The sequence below is a fragment of the Pundamilia nyererei genome, unplaced genomic scaffold (genome assembly GCF_000239375.1).
Source record: "Pundamilia nyererei isolate P.nyererei 1_Seehausen unplaced genomic scaffold, PunNye1.0 scaffold00070, whole genome shotgun sequence".
NCBI classification, from domain to species: domain Eukaryota; kingdom Metazoa; phylum Chordata; class Actinopteri; order Cichliformes; family Cichlidae; genus Pundamilia; species Pundamilia nyererei.
Window position 1 is genome coordinate 2,177,745 of NW_005187471.1, and position 25,833 is coordinate 2,203,577.

General features: G+C 36.9%; 3 protein-coding genes across 3 annotated transcripts in view; 1 reads left to right on the forward strand and 2 right to left on the reverse strand.

Annotated features, from left to right (window-relative positions):
* Positions 1-1,537: 1,537 nt before the first annotated feature.
* Positions 1,538-4,410, forward strand: ankrd66 (ankyrin repeat domain 66). The gene is made up of 3 exons (XM_005736678.1): positions 1,538-1,709; positions 3,900-4,128; positions 4,239-4,410. The coding sequence occupies exons 1-3, from the start codon at positions 1,571-1,573 to the stop codon at positions 4,384-4,386; spliced, it is 516 nt and encodes a 171-aa protein (XP_005736735.1). The 5' UTR covers positions 1,538-1,570; the 3' UTR covers positions 4,387-4,410.
* A 382-nt stretch (positions 4,411-4,792) lies between these two features.
* Positions 4,793-6,111, reverse strand: LOC102212824 (adhesion G-protein coupled receptor F3-like). Its single transcript, XM_013911718.1, has 3 exons — positions 5,275-6,111; positions 5,142-5,183; positions 4,793-4,867 (listed from the first exon to the last, which is right to left on the reverse strand). Exons 1-3 carry the CDS (start codon positions 6,058-6,060, stop codon positions 4,802-4,804), a joined length of 894 nt encoding a protein of 297 aa, XP_013767172.1. The 5' UTR covers positions 6,061-6,111; the 3' UTR covers positions 4,793-4,801.
* Positions 6,112-17,227: 11,116 nt separating this feature from the next.
* LOC102210047 (adhesion G protein-coupled receptor F5-like) overlaps positions 17,228-25,833 on the reverse strand; it is a 9,967-nt gene continuing 1,361 nt past the window's right edge. The window contains exons 5-17 of the mRNA XM_005736679.1: positions 25,684-25,793; positions 25,522-25,580; positions 25,312-25,436; positions 24,115-24,339; positions 23,504-23,761; positions 23,241-23,378; positions 20,899-21,007; positions 20,602-20,677; positions 20,197-20,388; positions 18,336-19,655; positions 18,203-18,244; positions 17,893-17,928; positions 17,228-17,812 (exon numbers count right to left, since the gene is read on the reverse strand). Coding sequence (XP_005736736.1) covers positions 17,753-17,812; positions 17,893-17,928; positions 18,203-18,244; positions 18,336-19,655; positions 20,197-20,388; positions 20,602-20,677; positions 20,899-21,007; positions 23,241-23,378; positions 23,504-23,761; positions 24,115-24,339; positions 25,312-25,436; positions 25,522-25,580; positions 25,684-25,793 — 2,750 coding nt within the window. The 3' untranslated portion in view covers positions 17,228-17,752. The remainder of the gene's footprint in view (positions 17,813-17,892; positions 17,929-18,202; positions 18,245-18,335; positions 19,656-20,196; positions 20,389-20,601; positions 20,678-20,898; positions 21,008-23,240; positions 23,379-23,503; positions 23,762-24,114; positions 24,340-25,311; positions 25,437-25,521; positions 25,581-25,683; positions 25,794-25,833) is intronic.

Consider the following 25,833-nt stretch of genomic DNA (forward strand, 5'->3'; position numbering starts at 1 on the left):
AAAAAGGGCACACACAGAGAGATGAGACAAAAATCGACTGTGGCATGAAAATTAACATTAATGACATGCTGCAGTGGTGTATAAACACCTGGGGAAGAAATGCTCGGTGCATTTAGGAAGCCCCTCCACAAGCCCGAGCCTTTAATGGCGAGATGTTCAGGCTGAACCAGCCCTAACTATAAGCTTGATCAGAAAGGAAAGATTTAAGCGTAATCTTAAAAGTAGAGAGCATGTCTTCAAAGTCTTGAATCTAGATGAAGGGATCAGTGTTGGTCAAGTTACTTGAAAAAAGTAATCAGTAACTAATTACTGATTACTTCCCCCCAAAAGTATTCCCGTTACTTTACTGATTACTTATTTTCAAAAGTAATTAATTACTTAGTTACTTTTTAAAAACACGATTTACAACCTGAATAGGTAATAAAGCAATAGATCTTTCAGCCCACTTTTTCTGCATAATCCATCATACAAAAGGTAATAAAATGGAAAAGTCTTTTTTTTAAAACTTGTTTTATTAGTTTTAATCTTTTAACTTTATGCATCAAGCAAAAATTAAATTATATGCACCATTCTCTGACTGGAAGAAATTTGTTTAACATTTAAACCTATTTTCTGCACATTCCAGCACATAATTTATTTTTTATTTTTTTGTGTTTACACTCAGTCTTTCAAATAGATGCAAGTAAAACACAGCAGAAAATAAATAACATCAAAGACTAGCGGTCCTGTTGCTCTATTTTCACCTGTAAAGCAGAAGTGGCGTAGGCAGAGGTTTGCCCCGGTGCAGGTGAGCCGCAGCGGTCAGTGGAAGAATCCGTGAGTTTCCCATTACGTGGTAGCGCACTCCCGGTGCTTGCTTGGAAGTTTAGGTGGTTTTTTTCACTGTAAAAAGAAGTTTTACACTTGCAAGAAAATCAGGGTTTTAGTAATGCAGTAACGCAGCGTTCCTACGGGAAAGTAACGGTAATCTAATTACCGTTTTTGCAATAGTAATCCCTTACTTTACTCGTTACTTGAAAAAAGTAATCAGATTACAGTAACTCGTTACTGCCCATCTCTGGAAGGGATACATGTGTGGCAGGTTCAAAATTACTAAAGTCAAGAAAAAATGTACTGGGGTAATAAATGTGCTTCATGTAGGCCCATTAGATCTGGGAATTGTTTGTCAGCAGATGTGGAAAACCAGTATAGAGTCATGAATGTGAATAAAATAATGTTGTAACTAATAAAGCAATTAATTAAGAATCTGGCTATATCTGTGAAGCACAGGACACTTAAAATGTTAGCCTGATTTATTTCCACACTAAAAACAGACACAATGTGGATTGTGTTACCTTTTTTTTACTTGTTATAGCACATAAAATGAGTTTTCACTTCCTAAGACAGGCTAGCCTTACTTAAATCGCGTCCTTGCTGTTTTTGAATAATAATAATAATATATTTTTATTAATATATTATTATTATTGATAACGATCTAGACACGCCCTGGTTTCCTTTCCGCGTTTTTACCTTCAGGTTAGGAGCCATCTAGTGTTGATCCGTTGCTAGGATCCACTGTTGCTAGGTTAAAATGTCAGAGTTGCACCAAGCTGCAGCAGCAGGCGACTGTGATCAAGTTGAGGAGCTTCTGAGGGAAAATAAGTGCAATCCCAACCAGAAAGACATCGACTGGTACAGCAAGACACCTCTCCACTGGGCAGCGGCTAAAGGTAGTTCGTTAAATACGTGAAAATGAGGCGTATCCGTGTCCCCTGGTGACTGCGCAAGTCTTGGGCTCAAATTACCTGTTCGCATTCGGTGTAAAATGAAAATGAAAAATGTGATTAGACCACGTGTACGCTGTTTATGCAACATAAATGTTAGTGTCAGTACACTAAACTGCGCTTTATACCGTGCGTAAAAACGATTTAGGCACAAAGTCGGAATTCATGAATATTTGTTAGAGCTGCCTTTTCACTAAATATTTAATACAGTAGACAGCATTCATTAAAAATACTTTGGAAACAGTTTCTCCTTTAATAGCCATAAAGATGACGATTTTTCTGTAAAAGCTTGACAAAAAAAAGCCCTTTCCTCAATTCTATTGATTCAACATTGAAATCTGACATTACATCAAATTTTTAAACTACATTAATATTGAAACAATATCAGAGTCGGATAAAATACATTTTAAAGTTCAACATTGATGTTGAACATTTATTTTATATCAATTTTTCACGCTCTGATAAAAGTGAATCAGTGTTGAATTCTGATGTTGATTTTTCCATCACTTTTGCATGCTCCGTTAATAGTGAAGCAACAATGAAATAATCCTTTAAAAATCAACAGGACTAATACTAAACCACTGCAAATTACCATCAGCATTTAAACCTGTGCATAAGACAGTTGTGTATGATCTAAAAACAGGATAACCATTATCTGTTAAACATTATGTTACAATTTAACATGTCCATAATAATATCCCAATATTATTAAGCATTACGTTTTTGCATCTTTGCATCAATTAAGAACAGTTTATTATATAAAAACTTTTTTTTTTGTTCAGTGTATTATTTTGAATTCATTGATTCTAATTTACTCTGGAATGGGGCTGGATATTGGGTGTCCTGCACCACCCATCTGATCTGGAGCACATAGGAGCCATTCCTGCACTTGTTGGGCAAAGGCAAATTCAGAAACTGCATTTACCCTCAGCTGCTGAGTCAGGCCATCTGAGACAAAAAACAAAATGTGAGCCAACATGGGAGCTACAGGCCAACCTTGTAGTTTGCTAAGAATCAGAGTTTTGAGTTGCTGCGTCCAGACCAGTCTCTAAATATTCAACAATGTCTTTTTTGTGCTTGTATGTTAAAACTGTGATTACACACTATAGCCAATTTTTTTAGGTACACCTTTTCAACATCTCGTTTATTGTCATTTCTAATGAGCCAATCAGATTGCAGAAACGCAGTACTTTTAGGCATGTGCGGCACTGTACAAAAGCCTTGCACTACACCTCATTTCTTTATATTTTGCTTCCAAGGTGCCAGACTTGTTGGTAAATTTTTACCGAAACTACTACCTTGACCTCAACAATAGTTTTCCAGTCTTTCAACATTATTTGGACATGCTTGGCCTGCTTTTTTACTCATTTTCAGTCCGGTCCTTGTACCTGACCATTTTTAGAGGAATCAAGGAAAAAACGTGACTGGACTTTTCTTGAAGATGTTTCGCCTCTCATCCGAGAAGCTTGTTCAGTTCTAAGATTAGATGGTGGAGAGTCCCAAGTGCGAGTTGTCCCTTAAGAGGGTCATTGACCCACTATTGATGAAAGGTGGCTTTTTCACACACACGCAATAGACAAAGACAACATCTCCCAAGATTTCAAACATCGAGAGGTCTCTTTTCAGGTTTTCTGGCTATTTAGGGCGAGGCAAGGTCTCACAATGGTTTCACCCAAAACCTCTGCTATGGCCCACACCCTTTTTCACACCTTGAAAAAGGGTGTGGGGCATTATTAGCAAAGGTTTTGGGTGAAGCCATTGTGAGACTCTCCACACTGCTGGAGTAAATATACTTCGTTACTGTACTTAAATAGAATTTTCCGTTCTCTGCACTTTACTTGAGTATTTATGACTACCTTTTTACTTTTTCTCCCTACATTTTTAAAGAAAATCTGTACTTCATCAGCACTACAGGAGAGGAGACGCATGAAAAGAGTGGCTTTTTGTGTGTCAGGCATGCTCCTAGCTAAAGGTCCAGCTGCTGTTTTTTACAGGGAGAGAAATGAGAGCCAAAACCTTAAGGAGGGTCCCTGAAAACGTTTATAAAACACTCTGCACAATAATTTTCCCAATAGCCCTAATTCATCAAATTAAGTATTCTTAACTTGCTCACAAACTAATTATATCTTTCCATAGGACACACAGAAATGGTGAGGATACTTATAAAGCATGGAGCCAGACCATGCCTGAGGACAGAGTATGGGTGGACCCCTGCCCATTTTGCTGCAGAGTCTGGTCGGCTGGCAGTGCTGCGGTTGCTGCACTCACTCCATGCACCTATTGATAAGGAGGACTGCTGTGGAGACAAGCCAGCGCGTATAGCCGAGATATACGGACACCAAGACTGTGTTAGATTCCTTAAAAAGTATGACATGAAGCCCGGTTCTCAAATTCTTGTAATTTTAATAACAATAAACTATATATAATATAATGCTTGTACATGATTAATATATGGTCTTGTTTTGTGTGTTACAGAGCAGAGATAGAGGGCGAGGTTTATCGCAAGCTATCAGCGCGAGAAGGGCTTTCAGTGGATGACACAGATGAGGAGTGGGCAGAACGGGACAAACAAAACTTAAAAACTGAAACAAGATGTGAGCCCAAATCCCATTTACAGAAATAAAATCCTCACGCAGGTTTTCTTCTATCCTTTCAGCTGAGAGTTTTCCTTCAGCTCTTCACTGCTAAGTGCTATTTAAAACATGCAATGTACAGTATTATTAAAGCACATTTCATATGAATATGTATATTGAACAAAGAAAGACAGATAAGTGTAATAATTATTAAAACTTCTGATTTGTATTACTGCAAGTAAAACAAAATAAACAACAAAGAAACAGTCACATCAAAGAGTAAATGTAGCTCATGAATCAAATATATTGGATTTAAATGTAGTGTTTTGTGAGTATACATGTGTGCAGGTGTTGTTTAGGAATTTTTAGTTGTTGTTTCCAAATTTGTGGAGCTTTCGCTGATGGTTGGTGGAGCCTGCAGAACAGAGGAAACAGATGTGCGTCATTCATTATGAGTTACCACGGTTATTTACGAACAAGCTGTGGTTCACTTACTTTTTTCCTGAAAGAATTCAGCAGTGCTTCACGGGTCTGTGAAAATCAGAATAAAAACATTTGATGAAAAGATTTCCAAGGATATTTTTGATGACTGTTGATAATAATTTCATTAAAATAATTGAAATGACACAGAATTAACCTGAGAACAACTACAACAATAATGACATTGATTCAGCTGTGGATTTTACATCATCCACTCCTGCCATTGGCTTCAAACTTTAAATATATTCAAATGTTATCACAGTGATACAGCAGCATCTAACTAAAACTAGGTAGGCCTCTTATCTCTAGAAGTAAATGACTTTACCATTCTGTCCCCCAGGCACGTGGTCAACAAAATAAACAAACCCTAGAAATGAAAAACAAGCATTTTTAAAAAAAAGTAATACTTTTAGCAGAACAGATATTGAGTCTGATCAGTTTAATAATTGTGACCATACCTGGAATGCATTGAGCACAACAAAAGCGTAGTTCACAGCTAAAGTCACAGCTCCAGCTGTGAGGTCCATAATAAATGTTGCAAATCCAAAAATCCATGGCAAACCAAAGATTGGAGTCAGAAGAATAACTGATCTCAGGACAGTTTTGGCGGCCTGTATTTCTTTCTCATGAGACTTTTCTCTGCTCCTATGTTCCAGAAGCTTCATGATTACCACTATCATGGCAAACAAGTTGATGAAAACAATTATACCAACTGGGAGAATGAATGTATAGATGGTTCCTTTCAGAAGTCCAGAATAAACCAGCCAACATGTTTCCAAACAGAAATACGCGTCTTGAGCGCCGCCGTTGTTGGTGAGAAATGTGATGAAAACAATGAGAAAAGGACAAACGTAGCCCAGGACCAACGAGAACCTCAGATAGGTTTTCTTGCCCACTTTGTGAAACAGGAAAACTGCCTGATGAAGGAGCATGGTGCTCAGGCTCAACATCCAAAAGAACATGGCCAGGTAGCAGAAATGCTTCAGAAGAGCTGCAATTCTACACCAGATTTCTGAAATGATCTCTGGTTGAGAAGATGCCAGAAAACAGCAATCTGCCACCAGCAAACAAAGAGAAATGTTCACGTGGGCGGTGTGGCGCAAATGTAGAGTATTTGTCTTGACTACTTTGCTCCAGACGATCAGTTCTATCAGGAGGCTGATAACGAGTGACACCACTGATGCAGAAAGTCCAGCGTACGTTATCTCGGTCATGTAAGGGATTTCAATGGGATACCGAGACATCAGAATGGCAAATGAAGTCAGATGATTGCAAATGCACTCGTCAGGTTTAGAATCGCCCCCCCATACACATCCTTCATCTGTCCAATTGCTCTGGTTGTAGTTCCATGAGACACATTGCAATTTAACATGGCGACGCCTTGGTGTGAGCAATGGGAACTTTAGTGTAATCTCAAGGTTTTCTTTTCCCCGTTGAGTGGTTGTTGACACAACAATGCTGTTGATGTTAAATGCTTCTGTTGTATTGGGCAAATAGTCCTGCAGGTATTTGAATCCAGCTGTTTTTACGATGCCATTTCCTGAGTTTTTAACAGTGACTGTGGCATTGAACACCGTATTGGTGCATTCATCTTCGCTGCATGTCTGTACATGCAAGTTAGTTAGATTTGAATCATTACTTATGTTTGATATCGCAATTAAATTCTCAACTGACTGCAGATATTTCTCAGCCAGGCTCTTGTTACTTTCAGGATCCGGTTTATTCCACGAGTTTCCAAGAGACCCATCCAGCAGATTACTAGATGAGGCCAGGAAATTCTGAAAAGAAAGACAAAGGTTTGCAGCTCATATAGCTGTGATGTTCCCATTAAAGATTAATCATAAAAAATGAGTTAGTTGTCACTCGTCAGCAGCTGTTTTATGGTATATGGTTTAAATGAGCAATGAACTTGGTGTAAAAGTTAAATAGTGAGACTGTACTACTAATGTATGTAAATAGCAATAAATACATTGACCAATACTGGAGATTTGTTTCATTGTAACTCTTAAGGATTGTAACTTTAAATACAAGTATTTATGCTTATCGATCTTAATGTTTTAAATGTTTTTAAATACTAATAAGAAAGATATTCTTTGGTGCTTACGTTACTTGTGGTTGTGTCATTTACACCATGGTCTGTCAGAATGATAGACATGGTGCTGATCACTTGAACTGATGCATTCAAATTGGGAAACGTGTTAATAGTCTGTGGATTTTGAGTGGCATTGGTAAGACTAAAAAATATTGACTCTGCGTTTTTTTCTAATGCCCCAAGTCCAGTGCCAGAAATCTGTAACAAGAGCACATATGCATTAGTCAAGCTTAACTGTGTCAGATGTAACTGTGTCAGCGACTTTAACAAAAACACTAGAGTACTTTCCATTTTCCTGTCCTGTAAAAATAGCAAAACAGTTGGATAATTTGTTGCTTTATATTAATACGATTACTTTCCTTTCATGTGTAAAAAACAAAATAAAAAAATAAAAAGTGATAAGTTATAAAATTTAGGCTTACCGCTGCATTTTGCAGTATATTGTCGAGGTCGAAGTTCACACATTTTGATTCTTCCTTTCTCCATATCCCCTCCAAGCTGAAAATATTAATTAAAAAAATTTAATGTTACACATAAATTCTAATATATATACTGCTTAAATAATTTCCTTAATCAAAATGCAAACAATTATAGTTTTTGGACAGTAAAAGAAACAGAACTTTTAATCCAAATAAATAAATAAAAATAAATTATTATTATTATTTACATTATTACATACTACACATGATTGGTTATATTCTTACTCGCATTTCCTTGTTCTTTGCCCAGCAGAGTTTTTGCATTTTAAAACTGCAGTAAAAGTAGCTTTTGTGTCTTCCCAGTCACCTTCAGCTGGACAGTACTTATCATTTACTGTTTTAGGGAAGAAAATTTCATATAGTTACAAAGACAATATTCTAAAACTGTTAAAACTGAATTTGTCACAAAAAAAATTTCCTGTAAAGCATACAAATATATAAATATTTGATCCTTCAATGAAGTAATAAGTATTTCCAGAATTTAGTCATGACTGCACAATCCTTGCCAGATTTTACCCAAATGTATTTTACAATGTAGTATAATTCAGTATGTCACAATTACTATATTATTATACACTAATATCGTGCACCCTCTTTCAATTGCAAGGTTTTATATATCCATCCATTCGCTTCCGCTTATCCTTTTCAGGGTCGCGGGGGGTGCTGGAGCCTATCCCAGCTGTCATAGGGCGAGAGGCGGGGTACACCCTGGACAGGTCGCAGGGCCAATATATACATCCTTTATATATCAGGATGTAATTTAAAAAACTTGTCTGGACTATAGAAAGTTCTGAAATTATATAATTGCAACCTCAGATAAACAAATGGCCTCACATGCAACTCTAGAAACTAATACAGTACAGATTAGTTCATGGTTGACTCAGTGACTGAAAGGTGCCCGGGTCCTGTTCCATCACAGGACCTGGACATCAACCCTTCACTGTGCTGACAGTTGGCATGAGCTGTTTGTGATGATATGTTGTGTTTGTTTTTTGCCAGAACTTCTCCCCTCTGGTCTTGACCTTTCAAAGGACATTGTTCCTGAAGTCTTGTAGTTTGTTCAGTTGCAGTTTTTCAAACCTAAGCTGTGCTGCCATGTTCATTTTTTAGAGACGAAGATCACTCCTGACAGCCTTTACAAAACAAGCCATACTTATTCTTCTTTTTCCAATTGTATTCTGATTAACTTCAACATTTAACATGCTAACTGAGGCTCATAGAGTCTAAGATTGACTTTGCAAGAATGTGCCCTCCTGGGAAGATTGACAGCTGTTTTTAATATTTCTGACTTCGAATATTTTGCAATGATAGACTTCAAATTGTTTGTAAATGGCCTTATAACCCAGCCCAAGATGGGGAGTAACAGTTGTTGATGTCTTTTTGCTTTTTTTTTTTTGCATTAACACATTACTGAATTCTCCAGACCAGCAAAGTGACAAAACATCTGCTTTTATTGAGGCGCTCACACTTACTGACAGCCTGTTAATCTATACAAAATACAAATATAAACAAAACCCATAATAACATATGTGTGTCTTAGAGATACATATGTGACTTCTTTTTAAACTTGTATATCTTTTATTTTTCTTGAAATGAATTAGGAATCGTTTTGGGGCATTTAAAATGATTCATTTGACTGTTGTCTTTAAGGTAAGTAATCATTTAAAAATGTTTCAGGCAGTTTATGTTAAAATATCAGAACCTGTTGTTGTGAACTGGCACAAATGAATGAAATCAGATTCATTTGTTTGTTGAAAGTTTTATAGTTACTTAGTTCTTTTTTTTTACTTCATTGTGGGATCATTTGTGGGTAATTATGCCTTCAATAATTCCCATTGCAAAATACAAAGACATACCGGAAATGATATTGAAGCGCACTGTAGCCTGTCTTACATTCCCAAGTCTGTTGGTAAATGTACACACTCTTGTATCTACACTTGTTCTATGAGCACAGATGATTATTTTACTAGTTGTATAAACTAGTATGTTGCCGCCTGCAAGAATTGAATATTCATGTCATTTATTTTCAGAACAATTTTGCATAATAAATATTTTAATTGAAATTAAATGAGACCAAATAAATTACTTACTCTGAGTTTCTAATTGGCCTTTGAGACCTCCATCCCATGTGACATTATAAGGTTCAGTACTATTGCTTATCTCACATTTGGCTTTTGCTTGGAGAATATCATTTTCGGTTTTACAGCGTGGAAATGATGGCTCCGTGAAGACGTCAATGTTCGGTAATAGTGCTACATCCAGTTGAGCACTGGCTTTGTGTAACATGTTGACTGTACAGCCTGATGTGATGCAATTACCCGTTTGGTGATAGATACATGAGAACTGTCCTAAGAAGCAAACACAAGTGGGGTTAAAGCCAGCAGATTTTGTGATTTAGGTTGATGTTCAATTCTGGATTCTTTTCATTCTGTTTGTTTCTGGTCCATAGAGGGGTGGTTGGAGGGGGGGGGGGGGCTTTCACATGTGTGTTAAAAGTACATTTCTTCTGTTTTGCCATCATTGTATCATCTTTAATTATTAACAGTACCAATAATAATATAATGGAACATTCATACATACCATTCCAGAGTTCTGTGACGTTACGGAGGTTGACTGTACTGTTAGTTCGTGATGATGTATAAACTGTTGAAACTGTTCCAGTAGTTATGTCATATTGCCCTTTGCTATTTATTATACTCCATTGTGGGTAAATTTTCAGGTCCTCTTTGGTTGTGCATCTGATCACTTGGTTGGTGGCATCATAAGGCACAGGCATTGGTGGCATCTTTAAGTTGACAAGACCTGTGGAGGAAAAAATAATAATAATGAAATTTCAGTCCCTGAAACTTAAAAACCTATCCAGTGCTGTGAACACCACAGATTGAAGGTACTGTTTTGGAGCAACAGAATAAATCTTAAAATTATTATAAACTAAAACTAGATGCATAAAGATCTGTGACTTTCATTTTATCTTCATCAGAGTAATGATTGCATCCATAACAAATCTGATTTCACTTTGGGTTTTGTTTTTTTGTTTTTTGGTGGACAGAAAATGATGATCATGGAGAACTAAGGAGAGAACAGAATTTACAGAATTTTTAAACTCACATGTTGGAAAGAATTTCTTGCATACAGTATACAATGCACCCCTCTGCAGCAAGATTACATTACCTGAAGTCTCCATATCAAGCGAGGTGGACAGACTTTGGCCAATCTTTACTGAATTACTTATCAGAGCTTGTGAATCGATGCTGGAGGCGATGATTATTTTAAAGTCTGCAATGATGCCACCAATCCTTCAAACAAACAAGAAAAAGAGTGATTTTACATTTTTATTAGATAAATGTAAAAACAGAATATTTTATTTGTAATTGCACGAATATACCTGAATCTTGTAATGTTTAAAAAGTCAAATCCCCACAGAGTGCTGTACACTGTTTTCATCTAAGAGGTAACAAAGGATGGAAATAAAGTGAATAACAGTAATTTCTATTTTCAAGGTTAAAAATTATGCTGTATACATTTAAATGCATTTTGAGAAAAACATTATTACCTTTGTCAACAACCCATCACTGCAATTTGCATATTTAGGGTTTGTTATATCTTCCAAACAATCTGTATATGTAGACCCCTGCAGTCTAAGAGACCCTGTGATGGTAACTGTGAGCAAGAAAATGTCATTTTGGGGGATGCTTTTAACCTTGATGCTCACAAATAACCAGATGTGCAAAAACAGTTAAATTGACTTAATACCTGTGGTGTTTAGGACACATTTTGCATCTGCACTTTTATCCAAAGTGCATGTTGCATTGCCACAACATTTTGGATTAGACTGACAGAAAGTATCGCTCCATCTGTGGTCTGGTTTGCATTCACATTCTTTGCTGCCGGTACCATTTGTGCACACTTATGAGGACAAGAGTTATTCAGGGTTAGAGTTAGAGGTTATATAAGTATTTTCTTCATAAATCACAGCATGATGTGGAAGATTGGAAATTAGTTTACCTGTTGTCATTACAGGTGCTACAACAAATGTATTGTTACACGTAAAATTCTTCAGTATGCTCGTGATATTTGCAATTGCACTTTTGTCTATTATCAGTTTGGCATAAAGCATTTGTGTTGAATTATCAGCCTGTGAAAGAAAAGTGATTCCATTTTTTTCTTCTTTTTTTATTTTATTTCATGCTACAGTTGAACTTTAAGATCAAAATGTGTAATTGTGTGTAATCAACAAACCTGACAGAAGTTTATGCCCAAGATGTAAAGAAATAAAAAGGTCCACATCCTGTTTTGGGAAAAATAAATGATATTTTTAAAAAGCATTTGGAGTACACAGCATGCTATAATTAAAATATTCCGCTTCAAAACAAATGAAGGTGATGCATGAAAAAGATTTTCTGTCACTTTATCTTTCCTGTTTTGCACACATGAGAGAGGAAAAAAAACACATTTGAATATGATGCAGTACAAAGAAATCCGCTTATCTCGAAAGAACAGTTAAACTGTGCAGGTGTATCTGATAAAGTGTGTGTGTGTAGCTTGTATTACAGCACTAGCTCTGTAAACAAGTAAGTTCCTAAAAAATTGGATGATGTGTAAAAAGGCGGTGCAATGATTGGTAATCATTTGACTAAATATAGTTCAAGTACAACATAAACACCTTTTTTGGGGAGAAAAATATATCCGCAGCAAGCTACAAAATACTCTAAGAATGAAAAAGAAATGTAGATTCTATGTTGTATGATAGACATTAAATAGTAAAAACAAATCCACACACAAGAGACAAAGCTGAACTCTAATATAGAACGGCCATTACTGTTGAGCCTGGAATTACAAACCGTTCCATCCATCCTGCCAGGCTATCACACAGAGGAACTATTCATGCCCACATTCACACCTCCCTCCAGTTTAGAGTATGTTAACCTAACTTAGCTGTCTTTTGAATGTAGGGTGTGGCGTACCCTGTGGCAACTCACGGCATCACGGGGAACTCATGCAAACTCCAGGCAGAAAGCTCCAACAGGCTGGTGACTTAAAACCCAGGACCTTCATGCTTTTAATTAACAGAGCTAACCACTCCATCACTGTGCAATCCAATTTAAAAAGAGATGTGATATAATACTATGTATGGAAATCACTGCTTGGGCTCAAGAACACTTCTGAAAGACTCATTACAGCACGACCATGTCAGACCATATTTTATGTGGTTGTGTACAGTATGGCTCCTAAACTGGCCTGTCCAATGTCCAAATCTTTCACACACTGCAAACATGTGGACCACAAAAGCAAAAAAGGTGATGCGGCACAGCCTTCTTTAACCCTCTCAGGCTCAAATTAAGTTTTAGTTGCTAATGGACAACCAAGTCCTGCAGTGGTACTTCTGAGTAAAAAAAAAAATGTATGTGGGGTAATCAGGTTGTTAGTTTTTAACCGTTGCAAATCGGCAACGCCTGCCTGGAGAGGGTTAAAAATATTTTTTAAAAAGGTTTTAGATTTTTTTATGTTTTAGGTTATATCATTTATACTCAAGCAAACCAAGCGATTCAGAATCTGAAAACTTTATTAATCCCAGAGGAAGTTTTGCAGTCTCAGTTTCTCCAAGATAGTAAGGACATGATCGAAAACTGCCAATATTAATAGTGTAAAAATGCTCTAATATAAATATCCTGATATATTACACAAAAAAAATTACATTTAAAGCTGACACTGAGGCGCTTATCAGACCGACAGCCAGAAATCATACCCACAAATCAGCATCAAACTTCAAATACATTTACAAACAATTCTGGCGGAGCTCACGGGCGCATCACTGCAACTCCCCCTGGCTTCTGCTCCGCGGCTGCTGAGTGAGCCCTCATCTGGGACTCTCCTCAGCTCTTTCTGGGACAGTGGCGCGGCTGCCCCTCTGTTGGTCTTCCTTGGTCTCTTGTGTTCTGGGGGCCTCTGGATGTCTGGAGTTTTGATCTCCTCCATATCTGCTTCATGCCCTGGAGGACGGGGCTGTGGCCCCCCCACACCCTCTAGCAGATTATTACATGAAGGAACCTTTTAAAAAAAAACAAGCGCGTCCATGCTCACAGGTGTACACACGGGTGATCACACCCACAAACTACACCCTTTTTGGCTCCTACCTCAAAGCACACTGTGTTCTGTTGATCTTATGTGCTGCACAATAATGTTTAATATTTAGTATTTGCTGTCATATTCCCATATATCATTGTGATGTTGTTTATTCTATTACTCTTGTTCTCTTCTGCTTGTTTTCTTTTTTCTTTCTCAACAGGTGATCCAGGTGATCGATAGATGCATTTTCTTTTTCTTTTTCTGCCCGTTCTGTTGGTTTTTGTTTTTTGCCCTTTTCCCCCGTCCCTCTTCTCAGCTGTTTCTCTTTCCCTCTTTCTTTCTCCCCTTCTTTCCCCCAGTCAAGTCTGTCCCGTATTCAGCAAGTGAAAATAAAATAAACAATAAAAGATGACTCAAATGGACCATTACGACAAGGCTGGGATGGTCAATTTGGTAAAGTAAATCTGTTGGGCATCTTTCTTTGCCTTTAGACAATAATTCTGATGGCAAAAGAGCCAAACGGGACAGGCAACAAAAAAACAAAAAAACAAAAACAATCCCAAGTTTCAAAACACTATTTTCAATTCGTTTTAAATGATACTTTACACACATATCCAAACATTTTTGTGAAAGCGTCACTAACCTGCTGTACAAGATGGTAGACGGACCCATCGGTGCTCAGAAATGATGAACTATCAACTGATGGAGCTCTCCCTACAGCAACTTACAAGGTCGGCAGAAGACTAAAACCTGGTGTCTAGTAATAGGAGTATATGATGAGTTACTGTAAGAGGTTACTGCAGATACACATGCAAATTAAAAAGACTTATGAAGGACTAATTTGACTTTCAAAAATAGAATGAATGATGTTGGTGTCCATAGTTTTAGCATATATTTTCACTTCGAAATTATGCGTACAGAAAAACATGCAATGGCATGCTCACTTTAAAGTCTGTTCTAGTTTTCATCTTTGCTTTGTGCTGTTTGCTTAGTGTTCTGATAGAATGCTCTTATCTATGCATAAAATGTATAATTTACATGAATCTAATGTCTTTGATATACTGTTTGTTGATAAGGGATTGATAACGTTGACATTTTCATATATGAAATAATTTTTTATGATTTAATATATGAAAACCACTTTATTTTTTTACATCTGTCACGTTTGCCTTCAGTTGGGATTGGCATGCAATCCCTCGATAACCTGTATTATATTTATTCAACATCCAACTTGCTGCTTCACACTAGTGTAGGCGTGTGTTAATGTGATGTTTATTTACATGCTTTTGACTGTATGTAGGAAATTCTTTTGGATTTCTTGGAGTATTTCATCGTGGACTGGGAGAATATACAAATGATAAACGGTAAATTACAAGAGTTTGTCTGAAAATTTAGCAGGAGATAAATTGTGGCCTATGGTTAGCCACAAGTAGAAACTAGCCAAATTAATGTTTCACGGGGATGTACTTTTGATGTTACTTTAGTGGCAAATCAGCACACTACCAAGCATCTATATTTATTTTTACATTATTTACATTATTATATAACCTTTTTGTTGAGGACCCAGAGCTCTGTAATGCAGGGCTCCTAGTTTTTGGGTCCAATTTGCACAATCATTAGAGGCCTGAGCTTAAAACAAGGAACTTATTCACTCCAAGCATACAAATCTTCAGTCAAATTATATGTATCAGGAACTGACTGTTCATACGCTGGTAGGAATATGTGAATTGTACCCACATTACAGGAAATGTATTTGGAGAGTCAGGTATCTAACTCTTATTTTATTTTATTTTTTAAATAAAAACTTTACGCATCTCTAATTGCTGAACTCCTCACCCTGTATCTAAGGGAGGTGCTGAACTCCTCCACTTGGGGCAGCAATTTGGTCCTGACCCACAGTAAGCACTCTACCATTTTCCAGCTAAGACCTCAAATTTGATTCTCATTCTCACTCACATTCGTGTTGATTCTCATTCCCTCCACTTCACACTCGGATGCAAACCACTACAGTGAGAGCCAGAGGCCACCACCCGATAAACCACATCATCTGAAAAAAGCACAGATGAAATTCTGTACATAAAATTTATAAACAGAATCAAAGGGCAGCCCTGGTGGATGAAAACCACATTGTTCCTCCTGTATCTGAGGTTTGACTAAAGGGTCAACTCTCCTTTCCAGCACCCTCGCTATGGAGTGTGATCTCCCTGTAGTTGAAGCACAACCTCCAGTTGCACTTTTTAAAGATTGGACCCCGGTCTGCCAATCCAGAGGGACCGCCCCGTATCATCTCCACACCATGTTGCAGAGGTGTGTCAACCAAGACAGCCCACCAACATCCAGAGCCTTTAGGAACTCAGGACAAACATCCAAGGGACAAACCTGACATTATCAGTGAAGTAATAAACATACATTCTTAAAAGTCAAGGCAATATCTTCTCAAAGGACATATTTTACAACCAAACTAGTACTAAAAAAATCATCAAGTACAGAGAAAATATCACCATAAAATATTATTACTTTTCTTCCAATGTCAAAGCTCCTGAATATCACTTTTATATTAGCATAGTTCACCTGAGAAACCTTCAAGGAAGGAACTAACCATTTAAATGAGGTTTTTTATAATGTTAGAATACATGTTGCTCTATTTAACATGGCCAAAGTTTAAAATAATGAGGTCAGCATATGTGCAGGTAATTTTTATGATCCAAATGCTTAAGTGTCAGACAGCTTGAAAACAACCAGCCCATGAGTTTGTTTTTGGGAGGGTGTTTTTGTCCTTCTATTTGCTCTGTGGTGTCAAGGTGAAGGCAGATATTAATAAAATAACCACTCAGGGACTCAGCTCTGACTATATGCAGTTGACCCACTCACCTGCTGTTTGGGGGAAGGGGGGGGGGGTCTCCAGTCAGAAGAAAACTTGCTTAAAGCAGTGAACACCCAAACTGAGGATTAACTGAAGAGACCTAGTAAGTAAGGTTTATTTTAAAATGTGAATCGAGTTCTATTGTAATTGAATAATATAATCACATTGAGCTGGAAATGCCCATCAGTGATCATTAAATGAAGCCATCCTCCTATCTTTATCCGAGTTGCAGGGGGGCTGGGGCATAACCCTGAAGTGATAGATTTAAGAGGCAGGGTACATATATACATCGAAAGAAGGACAGGCGGCTGCTCGACTTGACTGAGATGGATGCCTTCCTCAAACCATGATCCGAAGCCGTCGAGATGAAATCACATGCAGTGTTGCGAGATTTAACATTGCTATATTATTGACTTACTTCACTCGAACATGATATGAACAACTTAATATACCCTCTCTGCATATCATGTAGTTTCTACACTATATAGTTACACTTAACTTTAAAGCATGAAGCGATTGTGTTGAATACACGCAAGATGCTTACAATGTGCCCATCCTCCTCTTAGTCACAAGTTCAGTATTAGAAATCATCATTAGCTCGCAGTAGATTAATTGGATGAGTAAAAGCCTGTGTATTATTATAAAATCTCTCAAAGGGTTATTACAGGTTACTCTATCCTTGAAAAGTAAAAGATCCAGAGCCTATTTTTCAGGCTACTAACTTTTAACACAGTTAGTTGCCAAGTGCACTGATTACAGTGGAGAACTGCTGCTAACGATGTGGCCGAGGTTTGTATTTCATCTGCAAGGCCACACAAGCAAGGACGCCGTCAGAGGGCGCAGGATCGGCATGGCAAGGACTACAAAGCAGTTGGAGCAGTATGACATAAAGCCCAGTTCACACCTCAGATTCTTGTCATTTTAATAACAATAACCAAGAGTATAATCTTTATACATGACGAGTATACATTCTTGTTTTTGTGTGTTACAGAGAAGAGACAGGGTGACATGTTTATTGTACACAAGCAGCCCGCGAAGGGGTTTCAGTGGATGACACAGATGAGGAGTGGGCAGAACGGGACAAACAAAACTTAAAAACTGAAGCAAGATGGGAGCCCAAATCCCATTTACAGAAATAAAATCCTCACGCAGGTTTTCTTCTATCCTCTCAGCTGAGAGTTTTCCTTCAGCTCTTCACTGCTAGGTGCTATTTAAAACATGCAATGTACAGCATTATTAAATCACATTTCATATGAATATGTATATTGAACAAAGAAAGACAGACATGCATATAACAATTATGACAATTTCTGACTTGTATTACTCAAAATAAACAACAAAGAAACAGTCACATCAAAGAGTAAATGTAGCTCATGAATCGAATATATTGGATTTAAATGTAGTGTTTTGTGAGTATACATGTGTGCAGGTGTTGTTTAGGACTTTTTAGTTGTTGTTTCCAACTTTGTGGAGCTTTCGCTGATGGTTGGTGGAGCCTGCAGAACAGAGGAAACAGATGTGCGTCATTCATTATGAGTTACCACGGTTATTTACGAACAAGCTGTGGTTCACTTACTTTTTTCCTGAAAGAATTCAGCAGTGCTTCACGGGTCTGTGAAAATCAGAATAAAAACATTTGATGAAAAGATTTCCAAGGATATTTTTGATGACTGTTGATAATAATTTCATTAAAATAATTGAAATGACACAGAATTAACCTGAGAACAACTACAACAATAATGACATTGATTCAGCTGTGGATTTTACATCATCCACTCCTGCCATTGGCTTCAAACTTTAAATATATTCAAATGTTATCACAGTGATACAGCAGCATCTAACTAAAACTAGGTAGGCCTCTTATCTCTAGAAGTAAATGACTTTACCATTCTGTCCCCCAGGCACGTGGTCAACAAAATAAACAAACCCTAGAAATGAAAAACAAGCATTTTTAAAAAAAAGTAATACTTTTAGCAGAACAGATATTGAGTCTGATCAGTTTAATAATTGTGACCATACCTGGAATGCATTGAGCACAACAAAAGCGTAGTTCACAGCTAAAGTCACAGCTCCAGCTGTGAGGTCCATAATAAATGTTGCAAATCCAAAAATCCATGGCAAACCAAAGATTGGAGTCAGAAGAATAACTGATCTCAGGACAGTTTTGGCGGCCTGTATTTCTTTCTCATGAGACTTTTCTCTGATCCTATGGTCCAAAAGCTTCATGATTACCACTATCATGGCAAACAAGTTGATGAAAACAATTATACCAACTGGGAGAATGAATGTATAGATGGTTCCTTTCAGAAGTCCAGAATAAACCAGCCAACATGTTTCCAAACAGAAATACGCGTCTTGAGCGCCGCCGTTGTTGGTGAGAAATGTGATGAAAACAATGAGAAAAGGACAAACGTAGCCCAGGACCAACGAGAACCTCAGATAGGTTTTCTTGCCCACTTTGTGAAACAGGAAAACTGCCTGATGAAGGAGCATGGTGCTCAGGCTCAACATCCAAAAGAACATGGCCAGGTAGCAGAAATGCTTCAGAAGAGCTGCAATTCTACACCAGATTTCTGAAATGATCTCTGGTTGAGAAGATGCCAGAAAACAGCAATCTGCCACCAGCAAACAAAGAGAAATGTTCACGTGGGCGGTGTGGCGCAAATGTAGAGTATTTGTCTTGACTACTTTGCTCCAGACGATCAGTTCTATCAGGAGGCTGATAACGAGTGACACCACTGATGCAGAAAGTCCAGCGTACGTTATCTCGGTCATGTAAGGGATTTCAATGGGATACCGAGACATCAGAATGGCAAATGAAGTCAGATGATTGCAAATGCACTCGTCAGGTTTAGAAGCGCCCCCCCATTTACATCCTTCATCTGTCCATTTGCTCTGGTTGTAGTTCCATGAGACACATTGCAGACTAACATGGCGACGCCTTGCTGTGAGCAATGGGAACTTTAGTGTAATCTCAAGGTTTTCTTTTCCCCGTTGAGTGGTTGTTGACACAACAATGCTGTTGATGTTAAATGCTTCTGTTGTATTGGGCAAATAGTCCTGCAGGTATTTGAATCCAGCTGTTTTTACAGTGCCATTTCCTGAGCTTCTAACAATGACTTCGGCATTGAACACCGTATTGGTGCATTTATCTTCGCTGCATGTGTCTATATGTATATTTTTTTGATCAGAATCATTACTTATGTTTGATATCGCAATTAAATCCTCAACTGACTGCAGATATTTCTCAGCCAGGGTTTTGTTACTTTCAGGATCCGGTTTGTTCCATGAGTTTTCAAGAGACCCATCCAACAGATTACTAGATGAGGCCAGGAAATTCTGAAAAGAACAACAAAGTTTTGAGGGTGGTATAACTACGATGCTTAAAATGAATCATAAAAGACTGAACTAGTCAAAGTTTAACACATGCAGCTTCTTATCTGCTTCCCTAGTTGGTCATTGATTGACCCTCGATTTCTTTGAGTAAACCACTGTCAACACTAATAACTTGAGGTGACTGTTGTTGTGATTTGGCGCTATATTAATATAATTGATTTGAATTGAATAGAACAATGGCTAAGGTGGTGACATGTGGCTTCCTGTGGCTTCTTCACAATAAAAGGGACAGGGTTATTCAGCACTTGAACTCTTTTAATATGAAGTAACAGCAGCAGGAAATTCTTGATGTGCATTAGCAATGAACTAATTGTAAATAGTAAAACTGTTAATGTATTCAAAAAAGTGAATAAATAGATTGGAAATTTGTTTCCTTATAACTCTTAAAGATTCCAACTTTACGTACAAGTATTTATACTTATTCCTTTTAATATTTGTTAAAGAATTTAAATAATAATAAAAATAAAGCTTCTTTGATACTTACTTTAGTTGTGGTTACACTGTCTACTACTTTGACTAGTCTGACTAGTTTGTCACTCATGGTGCTGAGTACATCAACTGATGCGTTCACATTAGCAAAAGTGTTAATACGCCCTGAATTTTGAGTGACATTGTTAAGGTTAGAAAATATTGTTTCTGCATTTTTATCTAATGCCCCAAGTCCAGTGTCAGAAATCTGTAACAAGAGCACATATGAATTAGTCAAGCCTAATTGTATCAGCTACAGTGAGTTTGACAAAAAGATGAACAACTTTCCATTTTTCTGTTGCGTAAAAATCTTGTTACAGTTGGAGAATTTGTTGCTATATTAAGTTTGAGATTATTAAGTTACTTTCCCATCATATGGAAACAATTTCTTAACATAAATTATGAAACTAAGCTTACTTACTTTTGCATTTTGCAGTACGTTGTAGAGGTCTGAGTTCACACATCCTGACACCTCATCTTCCCATTGCGCATTTGAGCTGAAAATATGAATTTTAATATTGAATATCTTAATATCTTAAGTGTCACAAATAAATGTTCACTTATGAACTGGTCAAATGATGTTCCCAGTCACAAATGCAAACAATCATTGTTGGTGGACTCTTGGAGTCATTTCAATACAAAAAAATAAATAAAAATAGTCAAACAAATAACTGATACATTATTACATAATAAATATGATCAGCAGTTCGATTCTTACTTGCATTTCCTTGTTCTTTGCCCAGCAGAGTTTGTGCATTTTAAGACTGAAGTGAAACCAGCTTTGGTGTCTCCCCATACACCTTGAGCCGCACAGTACAGTTCACGATCTGTTTTGGCGAAGAAACTTTCATACATTAACTAAGACAATATCAAAAGTTAATTTAGAGAATGGTGAGTTCAAATCAATTCCTGTTGCAGAAATTATATCCTATAATGTCTCATAAAAATTTGGTCACTCCAGAAACACTCTCTCATCTTTGAAGTAATCAATATAGCCTGCATTCATTCATGATTCTAAAACACTCTCCTATTTTTTATATAATAAGTATAAGAAGCAATTTAATACTTTACCCCATTTTATTTTACACTCTACATATCACTATTACTATATCTATTATTACAAACTACTACTGTCATGGTAAAAAGAAAGTGCACCCTCTTTCACTTGGTTTTATATATCACAACAATATAAAATAAATCCTCTGGACCTTAACAGATTCACAACTATTTAACTACAACCTCAGATACACAACATTTTTAATACATTTATATTCTGTGTCATTATTTATGTAAGAAAATTTAAGTTACATGCAGAAGCACAGTGTCCACCCTCATTAAGTACACCCCATGATTCAGTAGCTTGTAGAACAACCTTTATTGTGGACAAACCTCTCCACGTTGGTCCTGTCTTTTCAAAGGACAGTGTTCCAGAAGTCCTGTGGTTTGTTCAGATGCAACTTTGCAAACCTAAGCCATGCTGTCAATTTGTTTTTAAAGAGAAGAGTTGACTCCTGACAGCCCTTCCAAACAAGTAACACTCATTCTGCCTTTTTGTAATTATATTGTGTTTAACATTAACATTTAACATGCTAACTGCGTCTGAGATGTAGCTCTTGGTTTTTTATGTAATTTGTCTGCACAGTCTGACCTTGGGTTGCTAGGATGTGCACTCCTGAGAAGATTTACGGCTGTCTTGAACATCTTCCACTTGTGAGTAATATTTCAGATTGCTGAATGATGGACGTTCACTTGTTTGGTCTTAGAACCCCACCCAGGATGGTGAGTAACAGTTGTTCCTTTAAGATCATTGTTGGTGTCTTTCTTATGTGTTAACACACTACTGAATGCTCCAGATCAGCAAACTGATCTGCTTTTACAGAGGTGCTCAAACTTACTGACTTACTTCCAAACTTACTCATGGCAGGGTACGCCGGTGATTAGGAAGTAGACCCAAAAGCAGGACACGGAGGAGGACAAAACTGTGGTAAACTATAAGCGAGCTGTTTATTGTGGCTGATGAAAACCAGGAACATACAACAAGACATTATCAACAGTGGCAAGAACTAAAACTAAACCTAAACTGGGCGAGACTGGCAACTATGAATGAACTATGAAACTATGACAAAACTGTGATACCTGACCTGAACATGATAGTGAGCATGATAGAAACTGTGAGGAAAAACCAAGAGTTAAAACAATGAACATGCCCTGAACACAATCATGCAAAACACCAGAAACACTGACATGACATGGGGGAAGTATAACAGATGACCTGACGATGACTAAACGGAAACACACAGACTAAATACACTCAACGGGTGATCAGCAGTAGAAAAATATGAGGGAACAGCTGACTAGAATGAACATAATGACGCCACAGTGGAAGTAAAACTAAAACAATGAACAAAAGTACCCTTCAAAGTAAAACAGGAAACATATTAAGACGCAGACATGACATGAGCTAAACAACATGAAACACAAGACAGACAACGACGTGGACATGGTGGACTGACGTGGAGAATGAACACTGTAGAAACATACAGAGGGAAAAGGGATACTGGAGATGAGGCAAGGACATAAGTAAGCACCTGTGACAGTGACACTTAACACAGGGGTTAAAACACAAGGGGAACTTAATCAACAAAATAACTAACATGGCAACCTAAAATGAGCTTTGGACAAATAAATGACAGCCAAACATAAACAATGAATATCAAAATACCAAAAAACTCAAAACACTGAGCCATACGGCTACAAATATCACTTCTTTTTATTTCTATTTCTTTTAATTTAATTGTAATTAATTATGAATACATTTTTGGGCATTTAAAATGGCAAATCTTTTGACTGTCCTTATTAAGGTAATTAATTATTTATAAATATTTTAGTTGGTTTATCTTAAAATATCAGCAACTTCAGACAACTTTAGTGAAGTGGCACTTTTTGAATAAAACTAAATCAGATAAAAAAAAATTCATTTATTTCTGCCAAAGACAAGAACTTTGTTGTAAGATTTTTTTTTTAAGCTATGTGTTTAATTCTTATTACAAAATAACTTACCGCCAATGATGTTGAAGGGCACCGAAGCACTTTTATTTTGCTCTTTTCTGTTTTTAAATATACACGATGCTGTAGTTTGATTGTTGTTTACACCACAGTCGATAATTTTTTGAGCCGAATAAATTTGTGTTTTGTCAGCTGCAAGAATGATACATTCATGTCATGGATTTTCATAACAGTTCTTGCAAAATAACTATTTTGAAATAAAATTATTTGGCAAATAAGAAAAGAAAAGAAAAGAAAAGAAAAGGAAATATCCATACCCGAAGTTGCTGAATAATCTTTGAGGCCGTCACCATTCCATGAGACAATATAAGGTTCAGTGCTATTATTTATCTCACACTGGGCTGCTACTTGGAGAACATCAGTTTTAGTTTTGCAGCGTGGAAATGATGGCACAGTGAAAACAGCAATCTCTGGCAATAGAGCTACATCCAGTACATCACTGCCTTTGTGTAATATGTTGATTGTACTGTCATTGCCAAACTTTTTGGTTTGTTGGTAGAGACACAAGTATGTTCCTAGAAAAGAAAAACGTGGTTAAAGCTGGTACAAGTAGGAATTAGATTTAATCCAGATAGTGATACTGAGTTTTTCAGCTCATAGTGCCAAACTAGTTAACCATTTAAAGCCTGAAACATTCCCAGAAAAAAAGTGAATGAAATATTTATTTAACATTCTGACATAAAAAAAGAAAGAAAGAAATATCAAATTGCATATACAAGTTTTAATTTGTATCACAGTCGAGATGTAAAGAAAAATCTTTATTTCTTTATTTTTTAATTGCTTAAACATGTATTGTACAATTTATTTAGTTTGTTTCTGGGTTTACACTAATTATATAAAAGTCTCACATACATACAAACAAACATACCTTTCCAGAGTTCTGTCACTTTATTAAGCTGGATTTGACTCTCTGTTTTTGATAATGTTGTGACAGTTGAAACTGTTCCATTAGTTATGTCATATTGCCCATTGATGTTTGTTATACTCCACTGTGGTGTAGTTCCAAGGTCCTCCGTTGCTATGCAAGTGATGATTTTGTTAGTGTCCCCATAAGAGACCGGCATGTTGTCTGGCATTATTAAGCGGACAACACCTACAGAGAACAAACAAACGATAATCAGTTGCCATGGAAACCACATACCTCTAGATGGTATGGCATATGGAAATACTGCCACCTTGCGGCCAGTCATTGAAACTTGAAAACCTTTACAGTTCCATGAACACCATAGGTTGAATAGCACTGCAGCTGCAGATAAACCATCTGTTTTAGAGGAAGGTCCAGAGGAGGTTGGAGATAGTTACCATCACGGGCTCATCCGGCCAGGATGAGACTGAACAGTCAGTACTCACTTGCAGGTTTTTTGTTTTATTGAATAATGAGCAAAGGAAAGACACACATGGACTGCTATCTCTCAGCTGCCGCCCCATGAGGGAGTGAAGAAAGAGTGAGCTGTAGGTGAGTGCAGTCCTTATATAACGGGTGACAAGTGAGTGCAATTAATGGAAAGCGCCACACCCAATCAAAGGTGAGGAAAAGAAAAAAGGTGCATCCGGTGAAGTGAATGTGCTAAAAGAGCCTTTACAACACCACCTTTAGAGCACATTATTATAAACTAAAACAAGATGCATGAGGTTCAGAGAGATTTTTGTCTCTCACTCATATTTTCTTGATCTTTATCAGAGTAATATGACTGCATCCAAAGCATTGTTGACCTCAGGTTATCATTTTATAATAGAAACAAAGAAATAAAATTGGGATTTTAGCGGGCAGCAATTTGTCAACGATTGAAAGGTTATTTAGCTGAACTGTTCCTTTAAATAAGAGCGTTAATAACAATTTACACAGTGAAAAACGTATTTATAATATGCATAAAATTTCATGGTAGTCCCTCCAGTAGCTGTCGAGATATTTCAGTCTGATATGTTGGTGGAGAATGATACTCAAGGAGCGCTAAAATGATATCTAAAACACAATCTAACAGAATTTATATAAAATTTAAGAAAAAAAAAAAAACTTCCGTCCAGGTTGGAATTAACTGCGCCCTCCACAGGTAGTTTACATTACCTGCAGTCTCCATATCAAGCGAGGCTGACAGATTTCGGCTGATGGCTTCTGAAATGTTAATCAGAGTTTGTGAATTGACAGTGGAAGCGACGCTCATTGTAAAATCTATGAAGAGGCTTCCGAGCCTTCAATAAAAAACAAAGACAGATTTTAGTCACATATCTAAAATAAATTTAATAAAACATTTAATTTGTGATTGCACGAATATACCTGAATCCTATAATGTTTAAAAAGTCAAATCCCCTCAGAGTGCTGTACGCTGTTTTCATCTAAGAGGTAACAAAGGATGGACAAAAGAGTTAATAATAGTATTCTTTATTTATTATTGCGGTGATAAAGACATTATATATTTTTTAAATGACTGTTTATTACCTGTTTCATCAAGTCATCTCTGCAGTTTTTATAGTCCGTGGTTTCTGTGCCTTTCAGACACTTTTCATATTTGTTTGCCTGTGCAATTTTCAAAGATCCTGTAATGGTAACTGTGAGCAAGAAAATGTCAGTATATATATATATATATAT

Bases quoted from the DNA above. Each gene is read 5' to 3' on its own strand.
- ankrd66 (XM_005736678.1), top strand. From the start codon at position 1,571: ATGTCAGAGTTGCACCAAGCTGCAGCAGCAGGCGACTGTGATCAAGTT. The intron at 1,710-3,899 runs GTAGTTCGTTAA...ATCTTTCCATAG, and splicing joins CCACTGGGCAGCGGCTAAAG to GACACACAGAAATGGTGAGG. The intron at 4,129-4,238 runs GTATGACATGAA...TGTGTGTTACAG, and splicing joins TGTGTTAGATTCCTTAAAAA to AGCAGAGATAGAGGGCGAGG.
- LOC102212824 (XM_013911718.1), bottom strand. From the start codon at position 6,060: ATGTCTCGGTATCCCATTGAAATCCCTTACATGACCGAGATAACGTAC. The intron at 5,184-5,274 runs GTATGGTCACAA...TTTCATTTCTAG, and splicing joins TTGTGCTCAATGCATTCCAG to GGTTTGTTTATTTTGTTGAC. The intron at 4,868-5,141 runs GTAAAGTCATTT...TGATTTTCACAG, and splicing joins CGTGCCTGGGGGACAGAATG to ACCCGTGAAGCACTGCTGAA.